The sequence below is a fragment of the Peromyscus californicus genome, unplaced genomic scaffold, assembly GCF_007827085.1.
Source record: "Peromyscus californicus insignis strain IS unplaced genomic scaffold, ASM782708v3 Scaffold_20__1_contigs__length_68692818, whole genome shotgun sequence".
NCBI classification, from domain to species: Eukaryota; Metazoa; Chordata; class Mammalia; order Rodentia; family Cricetidae; genus Peromyscus; species Peromyscus californicus.
Window position 1 is genome coordinate 65,549,403 of NW_026294503.1, and position 25,457 is coordinate 65,574,859.

Below are 25,457 nucleotides of genomic sequence, written 5' to 3' on the forward strand. Positions count from 1 at the left end.
TGTGGGTGCTGGGAACTGAACCCAGGTCCTTGGCAAGAACAAGAAGTGTTTGTTCCTCCTACCCAACAGACCATCTCTCCAGCCTCAAAAAGAAAGGCTCTTCCTTTGTAGCCCAGGCTGGTCTGGAATTCACTGTGTAGACCAGGCTGGCCTTGAACTTGCCATCTCACTGCTTTACTCTCCCAGGTCCTGGATTAGAAGCATGCATCGCCACACCTGGCTCTACAGAGCTTTTGATTACATGAGGTTACTTTGTAGTTTACATAATTTTCAATAGTCTTCTTGGAAGGTCAGTTGATCAGCAGTGTGACCTTTAGCTGTAATCTTAATTCTCTTCTGCCAGGTGAAGTCACAAACTCTGAGGTCACCAGGGATTAGATGTGCACCTCTATAGGGGCCATTATTCTCCATGTCTGTCCTAAGTGGGAGAGACTCTAAGTGGGGTTCAAGGAAAGAATCAGAGAGCCACTGTGCAGTCTCGCTTCCCAGCAGACTGCTGGAGAGTGGGAAGGACGGCTCGTGGCTAGGGCCTCCTGCCTCGAGGCCTTGTGGACCACTCTTTCTGGCTGCTGGGTGTCTGTAGGCTGTGTGGAAGTAACTGAAGGCACTCAGTCATGCCCAACCTTTCGACGTGTGGCACATCGTCATCTACAAAGTTCATGCTTGAGAACTGAACAGCCCTTGCGTTACAAAAAGTCACCAAAAAGATCTCATCTTTGGCTTCATTTGTTTTAATCCAAAGTTAGACATACCACAAGAGAAGTAGAAGCATGGGTCAGTCTCAGTGAATGGGTTCCCCGGGGCTAGAATTCAGATGTTCTTTTGACTGAAGAGGCAGATGGTGGAGATGAGGGGCTAGGAAACCACAGGAGGGCTGCTGAGCAGGACACTTGGGTGTGTGAGGTTCTGGGGCACTGATGGCTGGGGAAGGCAGTGTGAATCTCAGCCTTGTTCTCACCGTGGGCACGAGTCCATGATTAGGTTTCTGGAGCTCTCAACAATGACCAGTTTCTTTGCTTTGAGCCCTGTTAATACATAATTAATAACGAGGGGCTGGAGAGATGGCTTAGTGGTTAAGAGCACTGGCTGCTCTTCCAGAGAACCTAGGTTCAATTCCCAGCACCCACATGGCAGTTCTCAACTGTGTGTAACTCCAGTTCCAGGGGATCTGACACCCTCACACAGACATATATTCAGGCAAAATACCAATGCACATAAAATAAAAATAAATCATTAAAAATTAAGCCGGGCGGTGGTGGCGCACGCCTTTAATCCCAGCACTCGGGAGGCAGAGGCAGGCGGATCTCTGTGAGTTCGAGGCCAGCCTGGTCTACAGCGCGAGATCCAGGAAAGGCGCAAAGCTATACAGAGAAACCCTGTCTCGAAAAACCAAAAAAAAAAAAAAAAAATTAATAACGAAACTTGAGCCTTCCAGCCCTCCCAGCTCCTGTGAGATCATATTTAGCCTTGATTTAGGACTGTGTTGAAGATTAAGTAAGGTAATAGCTATAGCAAAAATGGCAGGCATGAGTAAATGACTTCCTAATTCTTTTGTTGACTAGAAACCCAGGAGGTGGGGCTGAGAGTGTCCTCTGTGCAGAGTGCTTGCCTGGGGAATGCCTGGGGAACCTGGAACTCTGCATTAGCACTCAGCAAGGCTCTGTTGATGTTTTTGTTGTTGTTCTGGGTGAATGATGGTTGGGTGGGGGTGGGGATGCAGCATGTAGAGACCCTAAAAACATTAGCTCCATGGAGTGGAGTGGGGGGGTGGAAGAGGTGTTTGAAATAAAGTCCAGAAGCTCTTACCAGAAGGGTGACGGGGTTCATGTGGGCAGGCCATCACAATCCAGCAAGGACAGCAAGGGCACTGTGTCAGGAAGGGCTCTAAGTGGCTCTGCCTCAATCTTCACTGTCCCTGGAGCTCCTTGGCTGTGTCTGGGAGTTGGGGCCATTATGTAATATTCAGCCCTGCTCCATTTGCTCGTTACTGGAAGCAAGGCTTTGATTTACCAGGGTCTGACTCATTCTTTTCGAGACAGGGTTTCACTGTGTAGCCCTTTGCTGGCCTGGAACTCAGTTTGTAGACCAGGTTGATCTTGAACTCAGAGATCCACCTGTCTGTGCCTCCTGAGTGCAGGGATTACAGATGTGTGTCACCATGCCCAGATTCATTCATTTTCTTTAATAATAATTTTTTATTTTTTGAAATTATAATACAATTACATCATATTTTCCTTTTCCTTTCCTCCCTCCAACCCTTCTCGTGCACCCTCTTTGCTAAAACACACACACACACACAGAGTATATAAATATATAAATATGACCTGCTCCGTCCACATGTTAGCTGTGTGTATGCTCTCAGGGCTGACCATTCGGTGTTGGATAACTAGTTTGGGGGCCTCTTCCCTAGAAAAGACCACTTTCCAAGGCTATAACAGTGCTTTGTCTCTCAAGACCTGCCATGCAGTGTCAGTGATTTAGTGAGGAAAGTTTATTTTCATTTTTGTTTATGTGTATATGTGTTTGCCTTCCTGTGTGTGTGTGTGTGTGTGTGTGTGTGTGTGTGTGCCCATGCATGCGTGCACGCCAGAGCACACATGCTTGTGGAGGACAGAAGAGGGTGTCAGATCACCTAGGACTGGAGTTACTGGTGGTTGTGAGCTGCCTGATGTGAGCACTGGGAACCAAGCTCTGGTCCTCCATAAGGACAGCACGTGCTTAGCTGCTGAGCTCTCTCTCCAGCCCCCCCCCCCCCATCGATGCTTTAATGTGAATTAATCCCCTCAGTTCTTACCTAGTCCTGGGACCCTCCGATTCGGGTTTAATAGGAGGCGTCGTCAGTGACCCCCTCGGAGGAAGTATAGAAAAGAGGATTACTTGAAGATTTTTTTTCCAATTCCCTCCCTCCCTCCCTCCCTCCCTCCCTCCCTCCCTCCCTCCCTCCCTCCCTTCCTTTTTCTCGTAGGCTTGTTTAATGTGCTTCTAATCTTTCCCAAGTCACAAGCTCCTCTGAGACTCCGGTAAAACTTATGGACAGCCCCCACACCACCAAATGTACATGCACACATATTGCCCCTCTCCTCTAAGCATCCATAGGTTTCCTAGAAGTTTATGGACTCCAAGTTGGTAAATCTTGCTTACTGTGAACAGCAATGGCGGCAGAGGCAAATGTCACCAACCTTTGTGGACCTGCAGCAAGCATAGACCAGGAGAACTGGTATTTCTTTCTCTTCAGTTTAACAATTTCAGACAAATTTGGCATATGCTTGAAATTTGGGGAACATTTCAAGTGTATCAAAGGAGAAGCATTTGCATAGTGAATCATCACGTACCAATGACTCGGCGTCAGCGATGAACACAGCGTCTTTCCTCTGTCTCCCTCCAGTCTCAAATACCAGCTGAAGGACTCTTTAAAATGTACTGATGCCACATCGAAAAATTATTGCCATACTTTGAAAAGTATCTGAGAGGCAGGCAGATTCCTGTGAGTTTGAGGCCAGCCTGGTCTAAAAGTGAGTTCCAGGACAGCCAGGACTGCACAGAGAGATCCTATCTCAAAAGTAAATAAATAAAGAACAAAAATAAATAAAGGAATACAATCAAATATCCATTCTGTTTAAGTTTCTTTGAATTAGTTATACTTATTTTTCTTTTCTTTTTTAAGCATTAGTTTATGTGAGCCAGGGCCCCACGTTTACACTCCAGTGTAGCTGTTATAATGCTCTAGCTGCTAATGTTCACTGATTGTGGCTGTTTCCTTTGGCAAGGCGAAGAGGACGGACAGTCTGTCAGTGAACTCAGCTGTAGGTAACCAAGTTAAGGAAGCATGAAGTTTTCAAATAGTTGACTTTACTCTTTATATTTTTAATGTTAAAGATGTGCTTTTAAAATTATTGTAATTTAGTTTGTATTTTGAGATTATAATATAGTTCCATCAGTTCCCCCTTCCCTTTCCTCCCTCCAGGCCTCTTGATTTATAGTCTTGGAGAAATCTGGCTTCTACCTCCCTTCCTCCCTCTCCATATTGCCACCTTGTTCTGTGCTCTGTCAGGTGTCTGTGGAGAGTGCCGACTGTTATAAGTGATTCTGCATATTAAAAAGTAGCTGGGTAGCCAACATAATAATTACTTCTATAAGCCGGGCGGTGGTGGTGCACGCCTTTAATGCCAACACTCAGGAGGCAGAGGCAGGTGGATCTCTGTGAGTTCCAGGCCAGCCTGGGCTACCAAGTGAGTTCCAGGAAAGGCGCAAAGCTACACAGAGAAACCCTGTCTCGAAAAACCAAAAAAAAAAAAAAAAAAAAAAAAAAAAAAAGACAAATCAAGAAGGAGGGAGGAAGGAGGGAGGGAGGGAGTAAGAAAGGGAGGGAGGGAGGAACTCATGACCTGAAGGATGAGCTAGGTAAGCAGATAACACATGCAGAATAAACCAGTTGTTTTTCTACTTAAAAATGGTTCCTCGTTGGGTGGAGGGATGGCTCATTGGTAAGAACACTGGATGCTCTTGCAGAGGACCCAGGCTCAGTTCCTAGCACCCTCATGGCTGCTCACAGCACTCTTATCCCTGGTTCCAGGGGATCTGATGCCCTCTTTTGGCCTCCCCCAGCATCAGGCACATAAAGGGTACACAGATATGTAGGCAAAACACCCATACACATAAAAAACAGTCCCACTCATAAAAGACACCCTACACTTAAAAAACACCCCATACATAAAAAACACCCCTCCACATAAAAAACACCCATACACATACAACTGAAACAGAAAAAAGCTGGGGTGTGACTTGCCTACATGTGCAAGGCCCCAGGTCCAGCCCCTAGTACAGCACAAAAGGAAAAAGGAACGGGAAATGCTTTGCAGGAAGTAGAGCTGGTGTGCTCTGGAAATGGTGTTCATCAAACCGCAGCACCATGGGGCTGAGGGAGGTACAGGGTTAAAAGGTACATCTGAAGATTTTGAGTGTTATTAAAATAGTACAATACAGGCCAATTCCAGCCTTTTCCCTCCTCCTCCTGCCCCTCTCCAGGGTCTCTCTGTGTCACTTCCAGGTCTGGTGCTCACTATAGAGCCCACGCTGGCCTTGAACTCATGGCAGTCCATCTGTCTCATCTGTGATTACAAGCGTGAACGTCATGCTTGGCTTTAAAAAGGTTAGTTTCATCTGAAAGTACTTCAGTGTGTCTAAAATCTAAGTCCTCTGTATCATCAGCCTGATACAGCTAAAGGGAGACACTGTGTCCCACCGTGAGTGTCCTGTCAGCATTCAAGTGTGCGCTGGTCCCGTATGTCTCTTGTTGGTTCTGATCTTAGAGACTTTGTAACAAACCACTTCATTTCCACCGTACACTACAGAAGGCACAGAACGTTCCCTTTAGTTACCCGCCCCCCTTTACTATCCACGTCTGCACCAGAGCAGCTTTTTATGCTAAGTCCATAGCTTGCGTTAGGGTGGGGCCTTGGTGTTGGACATTCTGTGGGCTTGGACAAATGTTTGAGGACATGGATCCCCCATGCTTGGACCATACAGACTCATTACCTGCCCCAAATCTTCTTTCTGCACCTGACCTATTTAGCCCCTTTCCCAGCCCCCAGGACAAACCTTTCTTTCCTTCCTTCCTTCCTTCCTCCCTTCCTTCCTTCCTTCCTTTCAACAAAACCCCAAAACTAACTTGCCTAGAACTAGTGATCCTCCTGCCTCAGCTTCCTGAGTTCTGAGATCACAGGTGTGTGCTGGCACAGCCATACCTGAATGGAGTGGCAGAAGTCACAAAGCCAGCCCAGCTGCTTGACAAAGATCCAGCAGAGCTGAGCCACATGGTGGCCGCCATGCCACCTTTGGTTTTCATCTCTACCTGTGCATACTTGCGGGACTTTTAATATTTGTACAATTTGGGGATAGTGGATTAATGGAAAATTTCTTGTGAATCTTTTATGCCTTCTCCTAGGAGTATTGCTTCTAAGCTTCCCCAGGAAAGTCCTGAGCATATTACCCCTCCCACTTTTAAGGAGATATCCTTGTCTACTTAAAGGTCTTCCTTATGCCTTGGAGGTTGTGACACATGAAGCCAGAGGTCTCTTTATGGGGGCTATGAGACATTCTTGAAACATCTGTCCCTGTAATTACTCAGGAACAAGATAATCAAAACAAAGTAAACTTAAAAAGGTCAACAAGAGTCGTTGGGCTAGAGGAGTTGGCCACAGTTCAGACTGCAAGCCTCTTCCCACTGTACACTCAGGCAATTACGTGGCGTGGTGTGTACAGCAACAAAGTGAGATTATCTAAAGTTACCTCTGCCCAACAGAGACTTATATTGATGGGCAAAGAATGATGTAGAAAGATGATAAAAGAAAGAGCTATCAGGGCCTCCTTTTCTTAGAAAAGTTAGCACAACAGAGCCCCTGTGATGTCATATGACCAAGGAACAACAGAATGCTAGGATTAGGCTTATAAACAAATTCTATAAAGATATAAAATGTAAACATTGTATTATGCCAGAATTTGAAAATAACTGCAGCAGCTTTGGCCTGAGGACTTTTCTGGGCACTCTGACCATTAAGAGTTAATAATACACTGCTTGGGACATGGCAATATGCCTGGGCTGGCTTGAAGATTTTGTTTTGGTCTGGTGTCCTTGAAGCAACCAGAGCTACCAGCCTGAGAACAGGCTGTCATATGCCTCTAGATTCTTAAAAATGGGTCATGGTGTTAATGAGTAAAAATGGTTATAAAGGATAACTATTAATAATGATTAAACTTGAGGGAAAATGATTGGAAAAGATAACTCTGTTCTGTCACGGTTTATCAATGATGACTACAGGATATGCAAGAGGAAGTAGGACACAGGTCCAAAACCAAAATGATATGATCTATGTTTTGGAACAAGAGTAACCTATCCCTGCTTACTGAATTCTGTATAAATAAGAAACACGGGCTGCTAGTCAGTCAGATGCACGATTCTCCCACCATACCTGGCTCATCCTCCCCTCGCTGGATCCTTACCTCCTCTCTGGGCTTGTCTACCACCGGGGATGACTCCCAGTAGTGTGCTACCTACCACACTGGGTTAAAGTTTATGGAGAGCTAATAATTCTTGCCCAGTTTTCTTTTCTCCTCTCTCTTCAGTTAGAGATGAAGCCCAGGGCCTCCTGCATGCCAGGCGAGTCCTGTGCCACCAAGGGGCAGCTCCAGCACTCGGAGCCTTTTGAATAGACTTCTTTCACTTCATAAAATGTGTTTGTCTTTTTATGGCTTAATAGGTCATTTCTTTTTTGTGCCAAACAGTACTCCATTGTCTAGATGCACCGAAGTTTATCTGTTCACGTAGAAGGACATCTTGGTGGCTTCTAAATTTTAGCAATTATGAATAAACTTCTGTAAACATTATATTTAGGTTTTCGGGTGGTAAATATCAATAAACACTAAATTATAAAGTAAGAATATGTTTTGGGAAGAAACTCTTCCAGTGGAGCTGCAGACTTTTGCTTTTCCCCAGCAGTGAAGAAGAGGTCTGTTGTTACTGGTGTCCTGGACTTGGCCATCCCAATAGCTGTGCAGGCTTTGTGTTTGGACAGGGTCTGCCTGTGTACTTCGTAGCCCAGACAGGGGTGGAACCATTGATCCCCTCGCTCAGCCTCCCAAGTGCTGGGATTATAGATATATACTACCATGACTGACTCTAGATGTATTTTAAAATTATTTGTTTGTTTGTTTGTTTGTTTGTTTTGTGTGCTTGTGCACATGTGTGCATACCATGGTGCCCATGTGGAGGTCAGAAGACAACTTGTGGAAGTCAGTTCTCTTTCCACCATGCTGTTGGCAAGGACCCTCTCTAAGGTGGCTGCTGGTGCCTTGGCCATGTGTCTGCCCATGTTTCTGTTGCTCTTTTGTGTTTTCTTACTATCTGATATAATGGGAGGGTTCAAACACAGCTTGTGTATTCCTCACTAAGACCTGTAACAGCCAATTTTTGTTTTGGTTTTTTGAGAGAGAGTCTTACTGTGTAGCCCTGGCTGGCCTATAATCTTCACAGATCTCCCAGAGCCTGCTTCTGGAGTGTGGGGTTAAAGGTGAACATCATTATCCTTCCATCAGTTACTTTTTTCCCCCAAGAAACTCTGATCCTTTAAGTGGAGAATGATATTTTTAGAAATCATAATCTTGGTGCTAATGATCCTTAGAGCTACTGGGTGATCATATGTTATAGGCCCTTTGAAAGGATAGAGTTAAAAAAATATCAACTAATTTATGGACAAAGGAAATGTCATGTATTTTATTGATGCTTTCCACTCGGAAAAGATGTCGCTTTTATTTACCTTCTGGTTTGCAGTCATGTCTCATTTCATCACTAACCCTTGGAGAATCCTCATTCTCGGCCACACTGGGTATGACAGTAGATCCCAAAGTCATTCCTGTCACGACACACAGTGCCCTCCAGAGACGCAGCCTCAGCACTGCAGCCAACAGTGTGGTGACTAAAGCCAGCTCAGGAGGCTGCACGCAGTGGCGTAGGCTAATCCCCGCTCTCAGGGTGGCTGAAGCAAGACAGCCACTGGGAGGCCAGCCTGGGCTACAGAGAGAGACTTCTCAAAAACCGAAAAAGGAAAAGAACAGTTTATGATATTTGCAGTCATCATTTGTCTGTTTATTGTTCTGAGTGTGTATATTGCTTGGGGTGACTGGACATTTGTCCTGATTTCTCTTTGTCTTACATTTCATCAGGGACTGATCTGGAGCAGAGCCCTAGCCTCAGCCCCGATCCCAGCTCCTGAACTGTGTTTCTTGGAATAGTTCTTCTGAGATAGTCACACCACAGCACTGTGTACTTCAATAGTTCTTCTGAGATGGTCACACCACAGTACTGTGTACTTAAATAGTTCTGAGATGGTCACACTACAGCACTGTGTACTTAAATAGTTTTTCTGAGATGGTTACACCACAGCACTGTGTACTTAAATAGTTCTGAGATGGTTACACTACAGCACTGTGTACTTAATTAGTTCTTCTGAGACAGTCACACCACAGCACTGTGTACTTCAATAGTTCTTCTGAGACAGTCACACCACAGCACTGTGTACTTAAATAGTTCTGAGATGGTTACACCACAGCACTGTATACTTAAATAGTTCTGAGATGGTCACACTACAGCACTGTGTACTTAATTAGTTCTTCTGAGATAGTCACACCACAACACTGTGTACCTGGAATAGTTCTTCTGAGATGGTCACACCACAGTACTGTGTACTTCAGTAGTTCTTCTGAGATGGTCACACCACCAATGTCACATCTGTTTCTGTCTTGTTTTTTATTTTGGGAATTCCTTTTTCAAAAAGATTTACTTCTCTTCATGTGTGTCTGTGTGAATATCTGCCGTGTGTGCAGGTTCCTGTGGCTGTGGCTAGTAGAGGATGTTGGGTACCCCAGAGCTGGACTTACCAGTGATTTTAGGCCATCTAAGGTGGATGCTGGGAGCTGAGCTTGGGTTCTATGGAAGAGCAGTACACGCTTGACCATTGAGTGAGCCATCTCTCCATCCCTGAGAATTTCTTCCTTAAATCCGAATTTATATAAAACATTCATAAGATATTCAAGGAAGGCTGCCTTCTGTCTTTCTTTTTTTCTTTTTCTCCTTTGTAAGTAGTTGTTTAAAAAAGGGATTTGAAGTCAGGCAGCAGTGGCACATGCCTTTAATCCCAGCACTCAGGAGGCAGAGGCAGGCGGATCTCTGTGAGTTCGAGGCCAGCCTGGGCTACAGAGCGAGTCCAGGACAGGCAACAAAACTACACAGAGAAACCCTGTCTCCAAAAACAAAACAAAACAAAAAAAGGGAATTTGATAGCCTCACACAGACATACATGTAGGCAAAATACCAATGTGCATAAAATTAAAAACAAATCATTAAAAAAGTCAATCTTTTGTAAATATTCTTTCTTTTTAAGATTTTTTATTTTTTTACTTGTGTCTGGGTGCTGCCCACGTCTGTGTCTGTGCACTATGTGGAGGCCAGAGGAGGGCGCTGGGAATTGAACTTGGGTCCTCTGGAGGAGCAGCCAGCTCTTCACCATTGAGCCGCCTCTCCAGACCCGTTCACTCTAAAGAATAACCAGGCATTTATGTTCCAGCTGCCCTTTCTTTGTTAAAATGTAGCAAATCACAGTTTTTTCCGCTTTGCCTTTAAAACTTAGTATTCTATCTTGGAGATTTTTTTTCATGGTAGTAATAATATGTATTTTTAAATATCTAGGAAAGTAAATTATCAAATTAATCACTCTAAGTGACCTTTGACATTCTATTTCTCTAAGAGTTTATTTAAGTTAACCTCATTAAAAATACCTTGTCATTGGGGAACTAGATTGTCTGTCCTCAGCATGAGGATGGTAAAGTGGGGACTTGGAAGAGTGAGTTGGAGATCTGAGCAGAGCGTGGGGGGAGCACAAAGCCTGACGGTATGCAGAGGCCCACGTGGAGGCAAGAGCGTGCTGTGTCCCTATGGTAAAGTAGCCTGGCCAGAGCCACACACCAGGAAAGTAACTGCCAGAGTATCAGTTAAGTGTGTTTGTCTTCGTAAGTCGATGCCTTGTAAGGAAGGAGGGACGGTGATCACAGCATTCTTTTAAGAAAGTCTTTCTGGCAGCTGGAGAGGTGGCTCAGGGGTTCAGAACACTGGCTGTTCTTACAGAGGATCTGGGTTCAATTCCCAGCACCTACATGGCAGCTCACAACTGTCTGTAACTCCAGTTCCAGGAGATCTGACACCCTCATATAGACACGCAGGAAAAACACCAGTGCACATAAACTAACTAACTTAAATCTTTTTTAAAGAAGACTTACTGAGTACTCACTATGTGAGTGTTCATGTGAGCACTTATATGTGAGCATTTATGTGAACTTTAGTGGGTAGCCATTCCAGCTTTGATCTGGAAGTTCCAACCCCCACTGAGGCTTTGGTAACTATCACACCTACAAGGTGGGGCCAAGAGAGGGCCCTGAGACCAGAGATCCGGATGCGCCGCCCTCTCTTGTTTTCTGGACCCTGGACGCTGGAGGGAGACCGAGCAGAGTTCTCCAGAGAACACCGCCGGACTGCGCTGCGTCTTCCCAGACCTTGTTACCTATCCCTTCATTTGTAAGTTACGCCACTAAATAAATCTCCCTTTTAACTTTGTGGAGTGGCCTTAATAATTTCACCAATAGTGAGCACTTACTATGTAAGCATTTCTATGCTATCGGGGGGGGGGGGGGGGGGGGGACGCTGTAATCTTTTTAAAAGATTTATTTTCTTTTTGAGACAGGGTCTCACTGTGCAGCATTGGCTGACCTGGGACTTGCTCTATAGACCAGGTTGGTCTTGGCCTCCTGAGTGCTGAGATTAGGCATGCAATATCACACCTGGCTTGTTTTGTTTTGAATTAGGTCTATGGTGAGTATGTGTGCATGAGTGCAGTTGCCCATGGAGGCCAGAAGAGGGTGTCGGTCTCCTGGAGGTGGAGTTATAGGCTGGAAACCGCGAGAGCATACACACTCTTAGCCACTCACTGGTCCGTCTCTCCAGCCCCTGTATGTATGTTTCATTACTAAGCAGAATTGCAGTATGCCACTGGGACATAAAAACTGGGGCCTGGGCTAGTTTGGAAGTGGGGGGCAGTCGCCATTCAAGGCAAGTGCCTGCTGGTGTTGGCTCTACAGAATGTAGCCGGGTCACTGGAGAGGATGGAGCTGCTCAGTCTTAACTCCCTTCTACCACAGCTGTGACCTTGGGGCATAGTTCTTTAGTGTGCTTCGGGTCTAGGCTACTCACAGAATGGAAAAGAAAATGGTTGCCATATTTGCATCTCCTGGTTATTGTGAGGTTCCAACTTAAATATATATATGTAAACCACTGTGTTTCCTCCTCCAGGCATCTCAAAGGAGCCTTGGTTTGAAGTATTTGAATGAATGAATGGATATTGGTGTAATTCTGTAACTATTTGCGTGTCTGTTTTCAAACAGAGACCAGATGAGGAAGCTGTGGTGGACCAGGGTGGGACCAGCACAATTCTCAACATTCACTATGAGAAAGAAGAGTTGGAAGGTAAGAACCTGCCTCCTAGTCCTTGTCTTGAAATAAGAGCAGAGACAACAGTACCCACATGTGTGACAGGCTTATTATGGGGCCCAGTAGGCAGCATGAGACAGAGTACTCAACATAAATGTTAACAATAACAAATAACCCTTTCTTTGAGAATGTGAAGCGCTCATTTAGTTCACTGAGTCTTCATAACTGCACGGAAAGATAAGTATCTACACAAATTTAAAAGAAAATAGAATATCATGAGTTTAAAAGTTCAGTTTGGCTGTAAAACCTTTTTTTTAAACCACATTTCCATTATTGGCTCTTTGTTTTCTAACTGTGCCCATTTGTACCAGATTTTTTTTTTTAAAAAAAATGTAAACAAGGAAAGGGAATGCAGAAACAGACCAGCAAAGACTCGGAGTTCTCAGCACAAAGTTAAGGAAAAACCCCAGTGAGATGGAGGCAGGAGGAGCCATTCTTGTCCCTGACTGTGCCCTGGCGTCTCCTTCCACCTGTCCAACCATGGTTCCTCATTAGTGGTGACATTCCTTTATCCTGGAGGAGGGTTCCCGTCCAAGGAGCCAAGTCTGCTCCGTGTGAGATGGCCGCTGCCGCTCCCCCTGCACACTGGAGGTTGCAGCAGCTTCCCGCTGTCAGAGGCCGTGATGTTTTCTCTGTACTGCTTGTTCCGGTCATGGGTTTTATCAACCTTGTGCCACCACAGGGAAAACTCGGCCTTTGAATGGGAAGTGGAGGAAAGCTGGGGAGGCTGGCTGCGGCTCCAGCTCGGTTACTGTGAAAACCTGTGTGTGGGTGACTCTGCAGAGTCACTGGTGTGTGGATAGATCAAGGTCAAGTTCTCGAAGTTATTTTGGCCAGATGGATGAAGGGACAGGGAGAATGTGGGAGCAGGAAGTGTGTGCTATTGGGGGAGGCCTCTGGTGTTAGGCATTGAATTAGGTATTTTATACCAGCCACCCTTTCGTCTGTAGTACTGTTAATCCCAGTGGGCAAAAATAAGACCACTACCACAATTTCTGAGATAAAATTGAAGCAAACTTTATTAAATACTGGCTAGGATGATGGACACTGGCCAGGTCCATACCTGGGATTACCAGAGTATGGTGCCAAATTACACTAGCCAGGGGCTTATAAAGGCAAACCCCACAAGACTATGTACTTCCTGCCTTCGTCCAGTCAGGGGCAAGCATACATCGTGATGTACTTCCTGCCTACGTACCTCCCATCTACTTGTGATCAAGCACATCCTGTGCAGTTGGGGCAACCAACCTTGTTTACAGAAGCAAGAACAGGTGCCTTGTTTTACATGAACAACAGCCCCAGCATTCCAGGAAGTTACCTGTCCCTGGGCAAGTAGGGCTTACAGGTTAGAAGCAATTTTGTTTTATAAATCCCTTAACCTCAGTAATTTAAACTTAAAACATAATTTGGTCCTCACAGTACCCCAGACACATGTTGATGCCATTACCCTCTGTAGTTGTGGGAACTGACTTGATGGTAGGGGAGACTGGGGTGGAATCCCTCTTTTTCCCCTCTGGACTACAAGGCAGGTAGGTATAACCTTACCCTCTGGGCCTTGGCACCCTGCTTCACCATGCAGACATTTCTTCCTGCTATCCCAACACCTTGAAGTGCATCGCTAGCAGGTCCATTGTCCTCTAGCATTTACCCGTGGATCTTAGTCCTCCACCGGGAAGTGAACATATATAAAAATTTTTGTGTGCTTGGGAATAGAGTAATGAATCTGGGCAAGCTCTCTTGGATTCTGAGGGCCAGGTCTCATCCATCGAGGTCAGCTGAGGAACTGTTGGGAGCGACATCTCCAGATGATGTCATCTCTGGTGCGTGCTCTACTCTGCTAGAAAAGCAACCTAACGGGACGACAGTTGTCAGAGGACACCCTGCTGGGAAGTGGCTTTTTATGACAAGATCTTTCTGGAAACTGGATTTTCTTCTGTTAGCACTTAAAAAATGTACTACCGAATGGTCCTCCCATGCCCAGACCTGGAATGTCTCAAGAGCAAAGCCTGAGGAGAGGAGAGCAAGTGGGTTTGCTGCCGTGGGCTTGGGCATGCTATGGGTTCCGCCAGACTCACTCACTCCAGGTGTAATTACGGGACTTGATGAAGCTGTGTGCCGGGTAGTGGTGTCGCCTAAAGGCACACAGAGAGAAAACAGCCCTGCTTTAATAGACGATCCATAAATTGTTTTCTGATTCAGTAATGTGCATGCCATCTCTCAGGGTTCTGTAGCTGCTGAGAAATCCCAAGTCTTCCTTCTATTTTATTTCATATGCTCTATCACGTTCCCTAACACCATTTTCAGAGACGGTGTTAGTGACTGTAGATGTGGGTCTTTTTGAATGAACTGATTCTATCCGTTAGAGAAGGATTTTTGAACAGCAGCTTTCCAAAGATAACTGGAGCGACAGTCCACAGTACATTTCAGAGGGTTCTCTCAGCCCCTGTGGAAACGGGGCACTCCTGTTGGAGGAATGGCTTTTCCCTGTTTTTCTGGCAGATCATTACTCCCGATTAAGCACTAGATTTATGACTCCTGGTGTCAGCACCATGCTGTCTAATACACTTTAACAAAGGCTGGACCCACTTGGTCATATTTGTAACTTTAAGGAGGTGTGCGTTGTTCCACATGTAGGAGTTACCCTGTAAGCCCAAAGGAGCAGAGTATCCATTAGTGTTCCCTAATGAGTTGCATGTGGATGCTTGGTAAACAGCGCAGGTAGCAGCGTGGTCTGCAGCCCATCTCTGTGTGCGGCTCACACCTGTGTGTTCTCTTCCGCTCCAAAGATCCAGTGTCTCTCATTCATGGCAGCTCTCTCTCTCTCTGTGTGTGTGTGTGTGTGTGTGTGTGTGTGTGTGTGTGTGTGTGTGTGTGTACATTCTTATTTTTAAAAGCATCAACATCTTTCTTACAAGTTTCATTAAATTAGGATGCTTTATTTGCATGCTGATGGCCTCAGTAGACTTGGTCTGACATTGACTGAAGAATGTGCTTGGTTACATATAGGTACTGGAGGAGATCTAAGCCGGGACCTTGAACGTTCACAGGTGCATAGTTGGGAATAAGGCAGCTGCTCAACTGTAATGCAAGGCAGAAAAAAAGGCATGAGAAAAGCTTTAGCTAGGGTAACATGGAGGAAGGTGTCCGCACTTCTCAACGAGGAAATTAGAGATAATGCCAAGGAGGCAGGTGAGTTTGCGGTGACTCTCGGATGAATGCATGTGCAGAAGGTGCCAACAGGCTTGAGGAAGAGGAAGAGCAGCCTGGCTGAAGTAGAGAAACTATAAAGTGCTGTGGATGCAGCAGCTGGGGAAGGCGGAGGGAGCTGAAACCAGCCATTTTGGTGCTGGTGAAGGGCACATGAATTGTTCTCTAGAATGTTCGTTCTGTGCCAGCATGTAGGATGACCCTTTTAGCTCTCTTGAGCTGATCACCTGGTTCCTGTAGAGGTAATTTATTTCCATGTTGAATGTGTAAACTTGTCCCAAAGAAGGAAAATCCAGAGAAGAGGTTGAGAACTGAGCAACAGGGGTTCTGGACTCATAGGATGAACTATGATCAGTCTGTAACCAGGAGGGTGACTCTGCAGCATTTAGTTCGTATGGGAGGCAGGAAGGAGACCCTGCTTTGTCAGAGTAGGAGCAGTGAAAGGCTTGACATTCCTGATCTACAGGACCCACGGTGAAAGGGGCAAAGAGGTAGAGCTGGAATCTAAGGTAACGCTGAAGAAAATTACTTATTTTTATTTTGTGTATGGGTGTTTCCCTGCTTGCATGTCATTGTGTCATGTGTGTGCAGTGCTGTGGAGGCCAGCACAGGTCGAGCGCTCCTCTAGAACAGTCTTACACAGTTGTGAGCCACCGTGGAGCTGCTGGGAAACCCAGACCCTCTGCAAGAGCAACAGGAGCCTCTTACTGCTGGGCCGTCTCACTGCTGGGCCATCTCACTGTTGGGCTGTCCCGCTGCTGGGCCATCTCCCAGCCACCAAGGAATTTACATGGCGGTGGGGCTGTAGACATAAACATGGAGCCTCATTTCATTTTTAGTTTTTTTTTTTGAGACAGGGTTGTTGCTGGAGAGCTTTTCTCCAGGTCCCACCAAGCCCCTGCAGTCCCACAACCCACGTATAAAATAATCACTCTTGTGCCCCATGTTGGGCGCCACAGGGTCTCACTATTGTCTAGGCTAATCTCAAACTCAGTATGTTCCCTTATTGACTTCCAAGTTTTAGCCAGTTGTTTTCATCTTTTCATGTGCTAGGATCCAAGGTGTGAGATACCACACCCACAGTGAGCTTGACTTCTGAGGGTAGAGGCTTTAAATTTGTTTGGGGGCATGGTAATCAGTGTAGGTCAGTGGTTCTCAACCTGTGGGTCATGACCCCTTTTGGGGTCAATCAACTCTTTCACTAGGGTCACCTAAGACCATCAGAAAACACAGTTATTTATACTATAATTCATAACAGTAACAAAATTGCAGTTATGAAGTAACAATGAAAACAGTGTTATGGTTGGGGCCACCACAGCATGAGGAACTGTATTCAAGGGTCACAGCATTAGGAAGGTTGGGGACCACTGCTGTAGATAAAGATTTGAAGCTGTATGGTAGCGTACATCTGTAATCCCAGACTGAGGCAGGATAATTGTATGAAGCCAGCCTGGTAGGCCAAGCTGGGATGCACATAAAGACTCAAAACAAGGGGCCTGGGGAGTCCTGTGTAGAAGTGGACTTGAAATCCAAAGAATGGGTACCCCTACAGAGGAGAGAGGAAGGGTCAAGAGTGGACCCTTCCTCTGGTGGGTGATGAGGCATCCGAAGGAGTCAGGCGGCAGTGCGTGAGAGCTGAAGGAGCCCAGAACATGAAGGTGGACAGGCATCTGGAGACCCGGGTACATGCCGGGCTCTCCATAGAGTCTGTGGAACTGGGAGATGTCTATGACAGAGCTTGGTGACTAAGTGCCATCTGATGTCCTCACTGTGGACAGGAGCTTTAGTAGAGGTCAGGGACAGAAGCCACAGCCAGAGGCCATGGAACAAGAACTTGGGAAGGACAGGGAGTGAGGCCAATCATGATTCTTGGTGGAGAAGGAAGGAGAGGGGGAAACGTGGGAGCAGCAGTCAGTGGGAGTCTTCAAAGATGAGCCATGGAAGGACTGGATGGAGAGGAGAGTGAGGGGTTCGTCCGTCCTTGGTGAGGGGCAGCGGAGTGGGAGGCATGGGATGGAGAGCTCCCGAGCCTGGTAGAGAGGAGCCAGACTGACAGAGGAGTTGCCATGAAAGGACCTTCGTCTTCTCAGTAAGGTGAGGAGGAAGGGGTCAAAGGGCAGGGATAGGCATAGGTAGGATCCAAAAACACTGGCTAAAGATGCCGAGAACCGTGGGGACAGTGTGGGTGCAGCTAAGGTGTGGTGTGCAGAGCAGCAGGAGTCAGGTAGAAATGGGCACAGCAAGGCTGTGAGTGTCAGGTTTGGTAACAGCCCTGGAGCTTCTGATCCTGGGCTCCAGGCTTGGCAGGAAGTCAGGTGAGGATGAAATCAAAGGGGTGCAGGAGAGGAGTCGGGAGCAGGAAGAGGCACGAGAAGGGGTTGCTGTCGGATCACTTACTTCTGTTCTCCATTCTTTGTGCACCGACTTTAACTCTCAAAACCCAGCCTCAGTCCTGATTTAAAAGGTCTGTCTGAAGCCGGGCGGTGGTGGCGCACGCCTTTAATCCCAGCACTTGGGAGGCAGAGCCAGGCGGATCTCTGTGAGTTCGAGGCCAGCCTGGGCTACCAAGTGAGTTCCAGGAGAGGCGCAAAGCTACACAGAGAAACCCTGTCTCGAAAAACCAAAAAAAAAAAAAAAAAAAGGTCTGTCTGCAGTAGTCTGGCCGTGAAGTCCACAGTGCAGAAGCTGGTCTGCAGTTCCCGGCATGGCCTTGAGCATTTCCCGTGTGTTAGCTTACTGTTGCTCTTGATAACCCCATGAGTTAAAAAAATAAGCGTCAGTGTTCCTTTTAAAGGATTAATCAAGAGAGACTGGCTGGCTTGCTCACGCTCAGACTGTTAGCTAGTGCTGAAATGGAGCTTTGAGCCCAGGCGGGCTTACTGGGTCCTTGACTATGCTAACAACCTCTGCCAAAACCTGCCACAGTCACCATACGGGGATTGTCTCTTTAAAATCATTCACATTGCTCTTGTAATAGCAAAAAGTAACAAACATATATTCATAGTTTGTAAGTCATATGCCCCCCTCCCTCTTCCCCCGCTCTTCCCCCTCCCTCCTCCCTCCACCCTCCTCCCAGAGCCTTGCACACGCCAAGGCTCCGTTCCCATGCTCTACTGTGTGACCTGCTGTGCTCTCCACATGCTCCTTCAGGCTCCCACTCTCATAGCTAGTGCACATAATGGAGCACAATTGGTTCATTTGGTTGTCACAACATCCGTGTGAGGTTATAGCTGTGTGCAGGACAGAGGAAGACACTGTCAACTTTGTGATTACTGTCTTCAGTCCCGGGGTCTGTGGAGTTTAAACATTTCAGAAGTGCTATACAAAAGTCGGTGATGTTTTGCTCTTAATCATGCTAGACTCCTTTTGTAAAAGGAGTTCTCTCCATAGGTCTTCTGTTTCCGTTCAGGTCATAGAACTCTGTATGTGGGGGTTCGGATGCCACTGGGCAGGCAGAGCCACCGGCATCACCGCACTCATGGCCAGAAGCACCGGAGACGAGGAGGGCGGGGCAAAGGAGCCAGCCAGGGAGAAGAGGGTCTGGAAGCCTTGGCCCACGGTAACACCCTGGGGGGAGATGGGGTAACACCCTGGGGAGAGACGGGGTAATACCCCGAGGAGAGAGGTGGGTAACACCCTGGGGGGAAACGGGGTAACACCCTGAGGAAAAGGGGGTAACACCCTGAGGAAAGGGGGGTAACACCCTGAGGAAAAGGGGGTAACACCCTGGGGAGAGGGGGTAACACCCTGGAGAGAGGGGGGTTAACACCCTGGGGGGAGAGGGAGTAATGACTGGGGAGAGAGGACCAGTGTCCGTGACAGGGTGGTGTGGAGATTCATGGGAATGCAGGAGGCATAGGCAGGTGGTCTTGATTCTCTAGCCCTTGGCTAGGGTTCCCAAGAGGAAAGAATGCTTCTAAGAACTGGAAACGTCTTCTGAAATTGACATTTCCACAGCCCAATCAGTACTATAAGTAATCCTTTGCTATTTAAAATTTGTCAGGTTTCTAGAAAACTAAAAAATCTATTTTTATGTGTTTGGGTGTTTGGCCTGCATTTATGTTTGTGTGCCACATGCATGCCTGGTGCCCTTGAAGGCCAGAAGAGGGCATCAGATCCCCAGGACAGGAGTTAAGACAGGTGTGAGTTGCCATGTGGGTGCTGGGAACTGAACCCGGGTCCTCTGGAAGAGCAGCAAGTGCTCTCAACTGCTGAGCCATCTCTCCATTCCTGATTTCTAGTTCTCATGGGACTTCTATGAGTGGTCTTAGTTCATAACTTTGCTCTCTTGTTTAAATGCTTCCACAGACTAGCCTTCTCTCTAAGAACAAAGGAACTTTTAAATCTGTATTCAAGACATCGTCTATATATTCCCAAAGCGGTTAGGCAGAGTGCTATTTTTGTTCCGACTTGGAGGATAGATACACATCCAGACCTTTCTCTGGTTGGCTTTCTAGACACCCCATCTCAGCGTGTTCAGTTCATTCTTGGCACCGAGGAGGATGAAGAGCACGTGCCTCATGAGCTGTTCACAGAGCTGGACGAGATATGTATGAGAGAGGGGGAAGAGGCTGAATGGAAGGAGACTGCCAGGTGAGGCCCTGCAGTACCCGGCAGGAGCTTGGGGACAGGCAGATAGATGCACACCTCTCCACAAGTGACAGGCCAATGGCCTTTGTCTCTTCGTGGGTGAGGTGGCATCGAGGAAGCCTGGTGCCAGTGCACGTTGGTGTGGCGTTGATGCCTGCGCTACTGTGGACATTTTCCGTGGACGCGAGAATTACACAGGCCAGCTGCCTGATGCCAAGTGCAAGGCAGTCTTTTATGTTTCTGTCCTGGTGGATTTCTGAAGTCATAAAGAGCACTGATAAAAAAAAGTTACTGTTTTATTAATGTGGTTTGTCAATGTGTCCAAATGATATAGATTAGATTTTTAAAGTCATGCTTATGATAGGCAATTAGAAAATAAAGATAAGCAAAAGGAAGACCCTGACAGTTACCTTCAGTCTTACTGCCGCAAGGATAAAACAGGGAATACTTTTGGGGCCTTATACATATATGTATTTGTAATTTTAGATTTGACTTTAAATAAAAATGGGATTGGGGCTGGGCATTGGTGGGGCACGCCTTTAATCCCAGCAGAGGCAGAGGCAGATGAGTTCGAGGCCAGCCTGGTCTACAGCACGAGTTCCAGGACAGCCAGGGCTGTTACACAAAGAAACTCTGTCTCGAAAAACCAAACCAAACCAAACCAAAAGGGGGTGGGGTGGATTAGAGTGGCACTGTGCCGCAGCTTCTTTCTTCCAGTTCTTCTGTGTCTGGACTCAGACCAGGGTTGCAGTCGTCTCTGCCATTCAGATGTTTTGCCCTCCTGAAAAGCCCGTCTTGTGTCTGTGGCGTCTCATCGTTGTCTGCAGGTGGCTGAAGTTTGAGGAGGATGTTGAAGACGGGGGAGAGCGCTGGAGCAAGCCCTACGTGGCGACTCTCTCCCTGCACAGCCTGTTTGAGCTGAGGAGCTGCCTCATCAACGGCACCGTCCTCCTGGACATGCGCGCAAGCAGCATAGAAGAGATTTCAGGTAAGGCCGAGCAAAGGGCAGAGACGTTCTGTGTAAACTCAGAAGTAGGAGAGGCAAGCATTCAGGTAATCCTGGAAGCTGGAAGGGCTGAAGCAGGAGAATGACAGGTTTGAGGCCTGCCCTATACAGTGATACTTTATCGTAAGCAAAACAGAACAGAACAATGAAGCCAGAAAGAAAACTGAAGGGCCATTGAGAGGGCTCAGGGGGTAAAAGCATTTGCTGGGCAAGCTGGGTCCCACCCCCGGGACCCACACGCGCACACACACACACACACACACCCACACACATGAGCGCGCCATGGTGCATGCCTTCATCACACACACACTAATAATCGCAACAACAGCAATAATAACTTTAAGAAGAAAAATAAAGATTTAAAAGTACAAAATACATCATCTAGAACAGATATGCAGGAAAGTGAGCCATAGCATTCCCGTGCTCCAGCACAGCATACAGGGAAACCTGTCTGCTGGATCTGATGTGAAGGGATATTAAGATACCATGTGTGGGGAGCAGCATTGGAGAGTACCTGGCTGCGTTTGGACCCTTTCCCCGCAGACTGACTCTGTTCTACTGGACAGAGTAAAGATTTCTCCATTCCAAGTACCTATTATGCCTCTCTAAGGACCTTTGGGGGCCCTGGGGGCCGGAGGTCAGTACTGATGGAATCCTGTGTCGACTCCTTTGGAAGGTGGTGCCCCAGATGTACCACCAACTGTGGGGAAAGTGGAAATTTAAAAAAAAGTGAGTTCCGTGTCACGGTCCTGTTTACTGCTCTAGAGGCAGTGGGACCTGGGAGAATGGAACCCAAAATGAGCATCAGACAATTTATACAGTTTATACCAAGGGCGCTGCAGCGGGTGAGCTGTGCAGCATGTGGCAAAAATGTGCTTTTCTGTAGAGGCTAACAGATAACAACAGCCAGTCGTAATGAGTAATCTGAAGTAAACGTCTATCCAGTACACCCGGAAGGGGCACGAAAGCACAGTCCAAGAGCAGTTCGTGTTTTTGAAGAAACTGAGGTCACAAGACTCTTGTCTTGGTTTCTTGGAGTTTTCTCACAAGCATTCAGAAATCTTTCTTCACACAACTCCATTCTTGGACTGTGTTCCGACCGGGTCACATCTGTATTTCACTGACTTCTAGCTCTGTGTCTAAATGCCCATGAAGGTTCCCAAGAACGTTTATGGCCTGTTTTTCGGTGGAGGAACCCCGGGGAGTTAGTGGCGTTGTAACAATGAGGAGATCCTGCAGATGTCTTGGCAGGGTAGTGCCTGGTCAAGTTAGCTGTTAGATGGAGGGTGAAGGGAGAGTAAACCAGGCCATTGGATCAGACCAGGTGAGGTGGTGCCTGCAATGTGGGGGAAGGAGACCCATCCCCCACATGGGGTGGGGGTGGGGTTGCCTCCTGCACACATCCAAACACCTGTTTCCACAGAGAGAACCCTTCTTAAGTGGGGAAGAAAAGTTAAAGTAGCTGCTTTCTGACTCAGGCAGAAAACAGCCTGCAAATGACCTCGCAGGTGTCATTTTAGGAGGAGAAGAGGGGAGGTTTGTTAGAATGGGCTGGGATGGGGTGGTAAGGAGATGAGATGAGGGAGAAGGGGAAGGGGACAAGGGAAAGGCAGCGGTATTTGTCCCAGAGGGACAGAGGGCCGCCTCTGGATAGAGAGGAGACAGATGTGGCCCATAGGCAAATGATGGTTTATAAAGGTAAAATGGAAAACCCTGTATTAGGATGAGGTGTTTAATTTTAATTGGGCATGTTAATTAGGTGAGCCAAAGGGGCTTTTGATTGCTGGACTTCAACCCTTTGATAGCTGGACCTTGGTAGTCAGCCTCAGGAGGAGGAAGTGGCCAAATAAGGGACTAGACCTTGGTGGCTAGCTTTAGGGAGGTGATCTAATGATTTTTAGCAAGGCTGAGGGAATGGGGGAGAAGGTTGCCAGAGCCATGTTTGCCACCCTCCTGTAGACTAGACTTTCTTCAGTGGGCGATGCAGTAGGAGATGGTTTCCAGTCAACTCAGGAGGCGGAATTGATGGGGATGATTTGATGGACTGGTTTTGGGTAAGAAGGGAAGAGTGTTAGGATTCTGGCTTATGGCTGGATGCCTAGAACATCATCAGGTCTGGTGAGTGGGAAGAGGATGGGTTTCGTTCTGTGCTCGCTGAGTCTTAGGGTGTGAGGACATCCAGATGATGTCTGTAGGTGACTGGAGCTTTGATGTGACTCTTGAGATAGATCTGAACTGAAATGTAGTTTTCGGTCATCGGTTCATAGACGTTTGGTGCTTGCAGTCTTAAGGGCAGTTGAGAATGAGGTCAGAAGTGTGGACGCCAGCCATTTAAGGCTTGGCAGCAGGGGCCATAAGTAGGTTGACAGAAGAGTGTCGTCCTTGGAGACCAGGCTCAGGAGTGCCCATAGCAGGTGAGATGAGAACCAGATAAGGACCGCCGAGTCTGTTAGCCTGCCAGGACTGCTGGGACACATGGCCACGTATATGGTGGCTCCTGTCTGTATTCCCAACACTCAGAGGTTAAGGCAAGTAGATAAGTTCAAGACCAGCCTGTAGCAAGATCTCATCTCAAAATAAAACCAATCAAACAATACATTTGGAAGCCAGCAATCTGAAGTGAGTTATAGGTAGGGCTGTGTTCCTAAAGGCCCAGAGCAGAAACGATTTTCCATGGTCCTTCGGCACCCAGTGGGAACTGCAGGTCATTCTTGAATTATGATTTTTCTTCTTTTGAGAATTTTAAGTGGGAAGAGAAAAGTGAAAAACAGTACATAGAAGAGGGGCCTGGTTAGAATTTTTTTCTTTTAAGATGAAGGATTCGGAAGCATGAGCGTAATAGGAGGGAAGAAATCAATCATTATAAAGGCTAAATATGCAGGAACCTGGCCGCGGCTGTTCACACCTGTGGTCCCAGCACTTATCGACTGTTCACACCTGTGGCCCCAGCACTTATCAACTGTTCACACCTGTGGTCCCAGCACTTATCGACTGTTCACACCTGTGGCCCCAGGACTTATCGACTGTTCACACCTGTGGTCCCAGCACTTATCGACTGTTCACACCTGTGGCCCCAGCACTTATCGACTGTTCACACCTGTGGCCCCAGCACTTATCGACTGTTCACACCTGTGGCCCCAGCACTTATCGACTGTTCACACCTGTGGCCCCAGCACTTAGGAAGTACAGGCAGGAAGACCAACTGCTCGAAGCTAGCTGCTACAGTGACAGCCTTCCTGGGGGTGTGGAGACTTCGGTGCTGTACCTCTCTGTAGATGGGGAGACAGAGTAGAGGGTGGTCATGTAATTCCGAGGTCAGATGAGTCAAGAATAATGGAGCTAGGAAGGAAGTGTAGGGTCTGAAGTTCTAGACATGTATCTAGAGTCCTGCTGACAGAAACAAGTAATTATCCTCTCCAGTCATTGGGCTTGATAGTTTATGTGCTGGTAATTGCCTTTAGTGAGCAGTTGGTTAATTTAAATACACTTTTTAAACTTATTATTTCATTTCATATCTGTGTGTTTTGCCTGCATCTGTACTCTCTGGAAGAGCAGCCCATGCTCTTGACCACTGACACCTCTCCAGCTCCAATTTAACTTTTCTTTCGGGCTCCACTTTCAGGTAGCCCCTGGAGCTCACAGCTGCAGCATCCCTGGCAGCTGCATCAGGGCCGAGTTCTTGGAAGAAGGGATAATAGAATTAGAGGGTAACCGTGGGCTTTTGACTCAGCCAGTCCTGGATATGAACCCTTGCTCTCCCACTTAGCAGGTGTGAGAGTTTGGGGACTTCTGTAACAGTCGTTCCTTTGTTTCCTTATTTGGAAGCACACTCTGACTCAGAAGTTAGGAGTATTTGCAGCTCTTCCAGAGGACTCCAGTTTGGAGTCCAGAACCACACTGTGTGGCTCACGACCACTTGTAACTCCAGCCTCCTCAGGGGATCTGATAACTTTCTTCCTGTCTCCATGGGCACCTGTACACATGTGGCACACACACACACACACACACAGACACACAAAGATAAATACATTTTAAAAATAGAAAAAAATGTCATAAAAATATTCACTTTTTCACTTTTAGTGAGTATTGTATAGATAACTGTAACTAGAGTTTTCCTGCCTGGCCCACAGTCAGGACAAATCTCTCTCACCTGCCAGTCCCACAGCCGCTCAGACCCGACCAAGTAAACACAGAGACTTATATTGCTTACAAACTGTATGGCCGTGGCAGGCTTCTTGCTAACTGTTCTTACAGCTTAAATTAATCCATTTCTATAAATCTCTACCTTGCCACGTGGCTCGTGGCTTACCGGCATCTTCACATGCTGTTTGTCATCGTGGCGGCTGGCAGTGTCTCTCTGACTCAGCCTTCCACTTCCCAGCTTTATTCTCCTCCTTGTCCCGCCTATACTTCCTGCCTAGCCAATGGCCAATCAGTGATTTATTTATTGACCAATCAGCACCACATTTGCCATACAGAACATCCCACAGCAGATAACGGATGTAAAGCTCATGGTATAGTTCTAGGTATGTATTAAATACTCAATAGGCTTTGTTCCCCAAA

General features: G+C 46.9%; 1 protein-coding gene and 1 long non-coding RNA gene across 3 annotated transcripts in view; one reads left to right on the forward strand and one right to left on the reverse strand.

Annotated features, from left to right (window-relative positions):
- Slc4a8 (solute carrier family 4 member 8) overlaps positions 1-25,457 on the forward strand; it is a 71,473-nt gene that overhangs the window by 6,527 nt on the left and 39,489 nt on the right. Inside the window, exons 2-5 of the mRNA XM_052748998.1 lie at positions 11,986-12,067; positions 18,708-18,857; positions 19,756-19,891; positions 20,716-20,876. Coding sequence (XP_052604958.1) covers positions 11,986-12,067; positions 18,708-18,857; positions 19,756-19,891; positions 20,716-20,876 — 529 coding nt within the window. The remainder of the gene's footprint in view (positions 1-11,985; positions 12,068-18,707; positions 18,858-19,755; positions 19,892-20,715; positions 20,877-25,457) is intronic.
- On the reverse strand, positions 716-4,181 carry LOC128117116 (uncharacterized). 2 transcript variants are annotated; one of them, XR_008220710.1, is made up of 4 exons: positions 3,333-4,181; positions 3,142-3,189; positions 2,795-2,848; positions 716-1,025 (listed from the first exon to the last, which is right to left on the reverse strand). It is a non-coding gene; the product is annotated as an uncharacterized LOC128117116 (long non-coding RNA). The 2 variants fall into 2 exon arrangements; XR_008220709.1 differs by having other exon boundaries at positions 3,142-4,181.